General features: G+C 59.0%; 1 protein-coding gene across 1 annotated transcript; it reads left to right on the top strand.

Moving 5' to 3' along the window:
• The first annotated feature begins 621 nt into the window (after positions 1-621).
• On the top strand, positions 622-2,005 carry LOC116761879 (histone H1x). The gene has a single exon (XM_032648274.1). It carries the CDS (start codon positions 951-953, stop codon positions 1,590-1,592), a length of 642 nt encoding a protein of 213 aa, XP_032504165.1. The 5' UTR covers positions 622-950; the 3' UTR covers positions 1,593-2,005.
• The last annotated feature ends 6,787 nt before the right edge of the window (positions 2,006-8,792 follow it).

The raw sequence follows: 8,792 nt of genomic DNA on the forward strand, positions 1-8,792 counted from the left end.
CACCTGCGGTCTTCTCCGCCGCCTCCCGCGTCCTGCCCAGGACCCCGAGGCGTAAGGAGACCTCGGGCGCGCAGGGAAGGGCGCCAGCATCCGCTCTCCTCTTGCACTCTGGCGGAGACCCCCCTCGAAGCCGTCCCGGCTCCCTCCACACTGCCCTAGCCGACCGCGTGAGGGCGTGCCCTGTGTTAGTTCGAACAAATTAAAGCGCGTCTAGCGGGCAGGCCAGGGCCCCCCCGGACGCGGTCTGGCCTTGGGGGCCCGTGGACCACTCTTGGCTGACTGCCGCCGAGCTCCGGGCCGCGGGGCCTCCCCGGGGGCCCGCGCTATTCGGCCCTAAACGGGGTGCCCCCCTCCTCTCGCGCTCCCGCAGCCTAGGGTGCGCCCCTCCGTTCCCCTCTGCCGAGCCCTCCCTGGGCGCGGGCCGCCTCTCCGCCACGCCGCAGGCTCGGGCCCTGTCCGGGGCGCACGGCGGCGGGTGCGGCGGCGCCGGGGAGGCGCGGTCTGGGAAGCCAGCGGCCGGGGAAGGGGCTCCAAGAAGCACAAGTTGGCGCTGGCCCCGGACCAGGCTGTTGTTGTTCTCAACGTGGTCCGCCGTAGAGCCATAAAAGCGGAGCGGGGCGCCCTCCTCGCCAGAGCCCAGCGCGCACGCCCAACGAGCTCTGGCGAAGGCGGCGACGCTCGCGAGGCCGACTAAACCCGCTCCGGCTACCTCGCGTCGGACTCCTGCGCTCCGGCCGACCCCGCGCCGGCCCCGGCTCGGGACCCCCGCTCCGGCCGGCCCGGCCCCCACCCCAGCCCTGCCGCCCGGCCCCAGGCACGGCCGCGGCCGCTCCCGCCTGGAGCCGCCGCGCGCCCCCAGCCCCCCGGCGCCCCCGCGGCCCCTCGCCTTTCTCTTCCCGGCGCGGCCCCCGGGCTTCCGCGCCCCGCCCGCCACCAACCCGCTCGCCACCATGTCTGTGGAGCTGGAGGAGGCCCTGCCGCTAACGACCGCCGAGGGGGCGGCCAAGAAGGCGGCCAAGGCCGGCGGCTCGACCTCGCTGTCCCCATCCAAAAAAAGGAAGAATAGCAAGAAGAAGAACCAACCAGGAAAATACAGCCAGCTGGTGGTGGAGACCATCCGCCGACTGGGCGAACGCAACGGCTCGTCGCTGGCCAAGATCTACGCGGAGGCCAAGAAGGTGGCATGGTTCGACCAGCAAAACGGGCGCACCTACCTCAAGTATTCCATCAAGGCGCTGGTGCAGAACGATACGCTGCTGCAGGTGAAGGGCACCGGCGCCAACGGTTCCTTCAAGCTCAACCGCAAGAAGCTGGAGGGCGGCGGGGAGCGGCGCGGAGCCCCGGCGCCCGCCTCCGCCCCGGCGCCTGCTGCGCATAAGGCCAAGAAGGCGGCCCCGAGCGCGGCCCCTGCGCGGCGCGCGGACAAGAAGCCCGCCAAGGGCCCGCAGCCCGAGAAGCGCTCGCACAAGAAGGGTGCCGCCTCCAAGAAGGACAAAGGCAGCAAGGCCAAGAAGGCGGCAGCCGCGGGCGGCAAGAAGGTGAAGAAGGCGGCCAAGCCCAGCGTGCCCAAAGTGCCCAAGGGCCGCAAGTGAACGCGGGGCCCCGGCGCCCGTTTTCCACCCCGACTGCACGTAGGTTTTGCGCGGGGCACCGGCCCGGGCCGCCGTGCGCGCTCCGACTTCACGGGACCCGGGCCCGCACTGGCCTGCCCATCCCCCGCGTGGGAGCGTTTTTTTGTTTGCTTTAGATTTTTGAAACGGCCCTGGCGATGCCCCTATTGGCTCTCGCCCTTGGCAACGGGTGTCGCCTTGGTTACCGGGCCCCGAAGGCCGCGCCGCGCCTGCGCGCGAGGACGCGACGGCCGCTCAGTCCTTCCCGCCCCCGCCCCTTTCCGGGCGCGCGCCGAGCAATCGCGCGGGGCGCGGGGCCGCGCGGCGCTCTTTTTTCTCGTCGCCGTTTTTGGGGCACAATAAATTGGGCACAATAAATTGTTTAAACCTTTGAACCGCTCTTGTTTTCTTCCGAGTGGAGTAGGGTTGGGCGCGGCCGCCACGGGGCTTGGGCTGGACGGGGGGCGGGTCCCCAGCATCCCGGATCCGTTAGAGGTGCAGGCCCGGAGCCCAGCATGAGCGGGGGCCGGTTGGTCCCCGAAGGAGGTGCGGAGTTTATCTTGGTAGATGGGCAGTTGGGTCCACCGCCTGGGGGGTGGGGGAGCGGGGGCTTTGCGGGGTCTGCGGGTTAGAGACCTTCACGTCTCACAAGGTCACCGCACGCTGGGCCTTCACAGAGCTTACTGACTGCGAATTCAGTGAGGCTTCGTGTTACTGTGACAGGGACAGTGGAGCCAGGTTTTGGTTCACTCACCACTAACAGGTGTGGTCTGAGCAAGGCTCTGACCCTCCTGGAGCTTGTAAGTTACTCTGGAGTGCACACGGGACCCAGGGTTACAGACAAATGGGCAGGAATGACCCTCAACCCTGGGACGCCCTCCCACCCTTCGTGTCCATCATATGGAATAGTTGTGCCTCTAGTTGAGCACTAGACTTGAGGCCTATTCTGACATTTGCTCCTATGAAGGGACAACCCTGCAAAACGGGGAGAGGAGCCCTGGAGCAGTGGAAAGCCAGACAGCCTTCTGGGGTACTGCATATGCGCAGACCAGGCTGAGCAAGTAGGTGAGAGAGCTTCAGGGGATCTCCCCTGGAGAAGAGGCCCTGGCCGGCAAGTGACCCTGACCGTGGCCTGGCAGCCACTACCTTCCTCTGGCACACAGGCTGGGTAACGGGGCAGACCCTTCCCACATTGGGCAAGTGGCCAGCCAGTCCCACTTCAAGTCTCTCTCCACCCTGCTGCAGGCTCTCCCCACTGCTTCCTGCCGCAGGGAACTGCAGGGCCAGCTGCCAATGTGTTATTGCCCTGGCCTGGCCTGGGCCCAGGGCACACAGCAGCGGGCCAAACCAGCACAGGTGCCTGCCCTGCCCACGCTTCCAGTGTGGGAGAAGTGGGGAGACAGAATTCACAGGGGTACCACATCATTGCCCTCAAGGCAGAAGCTCGGAGAGAGAGACTTGAGAGCCAGATGGGGCCCTGATCTGGCTGGCATTAAGGCAAAGGCTGTTTTCAGTTCTTGGGAACTCCACCCACCTTGTCAGCCCATGTCCTGGCCACTTACTGATCAGTAACCGCTTCATCTACTTTGCAGTTTTGATTTTGGGGCAGTGTGCCCAGTGCCCTGCTGCAGGGCCACCGTGCCAGCCTCGGCCGGTCCTAAGCTGCCTGCAGAGCCAAGCAATAGGCCACCAGCAGCTAGCAGCAGTGAGAGGCCGCAGCCTCCCCAGGGCTCTGGGGGATGGCGCTCCTGACCAGCTAAACGGGAGCCCTCCCATTCCACACCCTCTTTCCCGAAACCAGAAACCCAAGCCCAGATGCCACCTGGGCTCACCCCAGTTGTCCAAGTCAGCATCTGAGGCTGGGGCCTGGGGCTTGGGTTTCTGACCCTCTCCTAGGTTGCCCTGAGGTTCAGAGAGGGTTGGAAGGGCTGCAGGGACCTGGGCATGTGGCCACTGCTCCTTCCTGCCCAACCCTTTACACTGAGCCACCTCCCCTTCCCAGAGTCCTCCCTGACCAAAGCTCCACTCCTACTGACTCTCTATCCTTTGAAGACATCCAGTGAGCTCCAAGGCCCCAAAGTGCCCTTCAGGTTGGCCTTATGCCACACTGTCCTTCCAGATTTCCCACTGAAATCCGCCCTTCACTGCTCACATCACCTGGCTCTTCCAGCAGCCTCTGGCCCTGATGCTTCCCCTCACACCCTTGTCACCACCGCCCCCCTCCATTCTTTGAAGTCTTAGCCTCTGGCTTGTTGTCCATGCCAAGGCCTATCTTCTCCATGTAGCATCTCATTCTTCTGATAATAAAAAGCACTTTAATTTTCTTCTGGAGACAAACCGCTCCCCTACTCTCAGGCCACATGGCTCTGGGGGGTCTGACCCTACCAGTCCCAGGGATGGTTGCGTGACCAAGGACCTGGCTGTTAGGTGTTTAGTCTGTTCCTTGGCCGCAATGATTGGAGAAACTGGTTCTTGACCCCCGTGAGTTCAATGAGTCAATCCTGAGACTTCCTGGAACTAGTGAGGAAGAGGTGCTCTCTCGCCCAGGATCACTAAGGGTAGGGACACTGGGGCCAGAGCTGCCAGTGGCCATCTTTGTCAACACATAGGGAAAACCCACCTGAAAAAAGAGCCAAGACATAAAGGTGGAGCCAAGAAATAAGGACATTAATGCAGCGTCTGGATCCAGCCATGCCTGAAGCTACATAGACCTGGCTATTCTGTGAGCTGATACTTGCTTTTCACATAAGCTAGTTGAAATTGGATTTATGTCCCTTGCAGTCTGGTCTCTCATTCCTTTAACTCACTTTATCCTCCCATGCCCATATCCTGGACCTTGTCATCTATTCAAATTGCTCTTCCTCAAAACCACTCTCCTAGGGTCCCACTGTCCTCCACCCACAGGTCCCCCACCTTCCCAACTTGCTCACTCAGACCCTTCGGCCGAGCTGCATCTCTGTAGGTGGGTCCCACATCCTGAAGTTGAACGAACACTCGGCGTATGCCAGGCACTCTGAGGAAGGGCAGAGACCTCAGCCACAAGACAGCCCAGCGAGGGAGGTGTTCCAACACTCACCTTACTGGTGCTGAAGGTGTATTTTCTGCCCTGACACCACACTCATCTCCTGCACAGAGCGGGGGAGCTCATTTACTTACTGTGTCTCTTGGATTTGGCTTCAAGGGGCCTCAATTCCAGGTGAACACTGAAGGCACATGACACTGAGGCCCTGGAGGAGGTATCCATTGTGCAGCAAAGGAGACAAAGGACTAGGTGGTTTTCTTGTCTGTAAGACAGGGCACAGCAACAGCCCACGCCCACACCCACCGATGGAGGGGACTTGGGTGGGGGGCCCACAGAGGATGAGGTCAGGGTTCTGAGCCTGGGTCCACCATGGTCTTTTCTCTGGGGCAAGACTGTTTTCTCCAAGCCTCAGTGCCCTCACCTATAAACAGAGCCAAAAAAGATTTCTCTTACTCACCTGCTGACCAGGGCAGTCTGAACACACCACCCCTGGCCAGGGTCTCAGGTTTCGGTCTCTTGCACCCCTTGGGTAGCGCTCTCTCCTCCTGTGAAGCCGCTTCCTTCCTCTCACAGGGCTGGGACCCTGCCTCCCTGTGAACCTCCTCAGGATCTCGGGTCTACCCTCTGCACTCCTGGGTTCTACTTCTCCCTGGGCCCCGGACAGCTCTGCACACACTGCAAAGGCCCCTTTCCAGGTCGAGCAGCCTGAGCGACCCAAAGGATGGGGTCTCCACCCATTCAACTGCTGGGGACCAACCCAGCTAAAGCTGTCCTCTGCCAGGGCAGGGCCTGGCACTGAGCACAGGACTGAAACCCATGTCCATGTTGCCTCTGACCTTGGCGATGAGGGTATCCTGCAGAAGCTGAGACCTTTCATCCAGAGCTCAACATGTCCACACCTGGCCCAGTAGTCAGAAAAACTGAAGCGGAGTCCAGGGAAAGTAGAGTAATTGCAGGCTCAGGCGCCACTTCCCAGCAAGGAGGTAAATCAGCAGCTCACCAACCAAAATGGTTGCTTCCTTCCAAATCTGGCAAGAATCTGCCTGTGGCCCACCCTACCGGGAAACCTAGCAGCGAGGGCGCTCTGGGAGAGGTAGTGCAGTGCAGCCAAACTGACACAGTACGAAGCCATCATGGTTCCCCACTACAGAATGGGTACGTGTGAACTGCACCAGGGTCTCAGACACAGAGGTGCACGGGCCCCAGGCCGGGCAGGACAGCCTGCCCAACTGGAGGACACAGACCCCCCCCTGAAGAGGGGCAGTGATCACCCAGTCCTGCTGATGGTCTCCAGGCAGCAATGCAGCGGAATGTGGACAGAGCTTCCCACCTTCTCAGACCTATTAGGAGCACCTCCTGAAAGTTTCTGATTTCCCCTCCCGAGGCACGGAGGAGCGTGGGCCATCCAGGGAGGCCTGGCAGGAGGGTGCCCCGGCCGGCAGTGGTCCCACACGGGGCTCAGTCATCAGAGCCACCTCCTGAGAATTTTTTTTTTTTAATTATTTCTTTTGGCTGCATTGGGTCTTTGTTGGTGCACGCGGGCTTTCTCTAGTTGCGGTGAGCAGGGCCACTCTTCGTTGCGGTACGCGGGCTTCTCACTGTGGTGGCTTCTCTTGTTGCAGAGCACGGGCTCTAGGCATGCAGGCTTCAGTAGTTGTGGCGTGCAGGCTCAGCAGTTGTGGCTCGAGGGCTCTGGAGCGCAGGCTCAGTAGTTGTGGCGCACAGGCTTAGTTGCTCCGCAGCACGTGGGATCTTCCCGGACCAGGGCTTGAACCCGTGTCCCCTGCATCGGCAGGTAGATTCTTAACCACTGTGCCACCATGGAAGTCCCTCCTGAGAATATTTTACGTGGAAACTATAAACTTCCTTTTGTGAAACCTCCCACTTTTAAAATGTGGGCTTAAAAAAGGAAATACTCCACCTCACACCCATTAGGATGGCTACCATTAAAAAAAAAAAAAGTGTTGGTGAGGGTGTGGAGAAACTGGAACTTTGTGCCCTGTTGGTGGGAATGTAAGATGTTGCAGCTGCTGGAAAACGGTATGGAGGTTCCTCAATCAAACGTAGAATTGATCCAGCAATTTTACCTCTGGGGACACACCCAAAAGCACTGAAAACGGTGACTCAAAGAGAGATTCGCACACCCATGTTCATAGCAACGCTATTCACAACAGCCAAAAGGCGGAAGCAACCCAGGTGTCTGTCAATGGATGATGGATGAACAAAGTGTGGTCTCTACACACAATGGAATATTATTCAGTCTTAAATGGAAGTTCTGACACTTGAGACAACACGGATGAACCTGGAAGACAGCGTGCTCAGTGAAATAAGCCAGTCACAAAGGGCCAAGTATGATCCCACTTATATGAGGTCCCTAGAGGAGTCAGCTTCACAGAGACAGGAAGTAGGATGGTGGGTGCCAGGGGCTGGCGGGGGATGGAGAGTTGGTGTTTAATGGGCTCAGAATTCCAGTTTTGCAAGATGGAAAGAGTTCTGCGGATGGATGGTGGTGATGGTTGTACCATAATGTGAATGCATTGTATTTAATACCACTGAACTACACTTAAAAATGGTTGAGTTGGTAAATCTTACGTCCTGTGTATTTTACCACAACTAAAAATAAACACTGTATGGCCCAAGCAAAATCACGCGTGACTCTGTGTGGCCTTCGGTCCCCACCTCTGCGATCTCTCGACTTGATCTTCTGTGTGGGCTCTTCTGGCTGCGTCACGAGACAAGAAGCTTCGAATGGTGGTGTCCTGATGGAGCCGGAGCCAAAGGACGCCACACAGTGGTGACAGCAGAGACCAGGCTGCCCGTGCTGAGGGCCTGCACCAGGGTGACCACCTCCTCCCACAGGGCTGCTCCTAGGACCCCAGAGCCTCGCGCAGTGCACCCTGCACATATGTGCTTCCCTATTCTCACTCACCTCCTCTTGCCTCTCCCAGCTCCCGTCTTTCTTCTGGCTGCCTCCATCAGGGGCAAAAAGTGTGGCACTGGGGCCCTGCCCCAGCCTGGCTGCCCTATAAAACTTTTTGTGTTATCCAGTGTGATTATCCAACCCCTTTCACTGAAGCCGCAGCTCCTCCAAACAGTCCTTTAGCTTCCACTGCCTGCTGGGAGTGTTGCCTGCCGGAGCCTGCAGTATGCCTCTCTTCCCTGGAGCCCCGGGACGCAAGGGGGACCCTCACCCATCACCACATGAGGGACACCATGACAAGAGGTAGGTTCTCGGTCTCCAACAACCAGCGCCTGTGGCTGTGGGATCCTGGCAGTTCAACTGTGAGCACCTACTCTCCTGATTCAGAGACGGGCAAACCAAGTCTCAGAGAGGGCCAAGGACTTGGTCAGTTTTGTATGTACTAGGGACCCTTCCATACAGCCCGAACCAAAGCTCCTTTCCCCAAGGAATGAGGTTCCACACCTCCCATCGCGGACTGCTCCTCATTCTGGCTAAGAAGACGTAGAGAGTCTGAGTCCACGCATTACCCTCTCTGGTTCCCACCACCCACCTACCCTCTGGGCTCTCCTGGCAGCAAGCAGGGTCTTGTCCAAACTCTCCAAACTGAGACACCGTTCCCAGGCCAGGAGCCCCTCAGATCTGCCCTCAACTTACCTATGCCAAGCTGTGCGCTGTGGGCCAAGCCCTCCCTTGCCTGCGTCTGTTCTGCTTGCTTCTGTACAAAGCAGGACTGTGCTTTGCAGGAAGAGATGGATCCAGAGGGACCGCAGACAGCAGCGGGGGAGACACCGGTCTACCAGAATCTGGAGTCTAGGGGACCCTCTGCCTGCTCTAAGGCTTCAGAGCAGGAAAGGGTCCCCTAAGGCCTGGAGCAAGCCTGGTCATCATGCAGGTAGGGTGGGGTGAGGAGGTCCTGCCAGCCGGGAGCCCAGCTGAGAGGCCAGACAGCCTCATTCAAGAGCTGTACCTCCTGCCCTGAGAACAGTTGGGGTCCTGGTCTACTAGATCACACCATGAAAGGAGACCCAACGCAGCCAAAAATAAAAAATAAAATAAAAAATGAATAATTAAAAAAAAAGAAGGGCAGGACAGGATGCTATGCTGCTCTAACAAGCAGGAGTAAGTATTGGCAAAAGGTGGGAAAATGGTAATCACATGCCCCTGAAACTAGTGAAAATTTGGAGAGCAACTTGGCAAT

Source organism: Phocoena sinus, chromosome 11 (genome assembly GCF_008692025.1).
Source record: "Phocoena sinus isolate mPhoSin1 chromosome 11, mPhoSin1.pri, whole genome shotgun sequence".
Taxonomy (NCBI): Eukaryota; Metazoa; Chordata; class Mammalia; order Artiodactyla; family Phocoenidae; genus Phocoena; species Phocoena sinus.

What these genes read in the sequence shown, in the direction of transcription:
- LOC116761879 (XM_032648274.1), top strand. Translation starts at nt 951, where the DNA reads ATGTCTGTGGAGCTGGAGGAGGCCCTGCCGCTAACGACCGCCGAGGGG.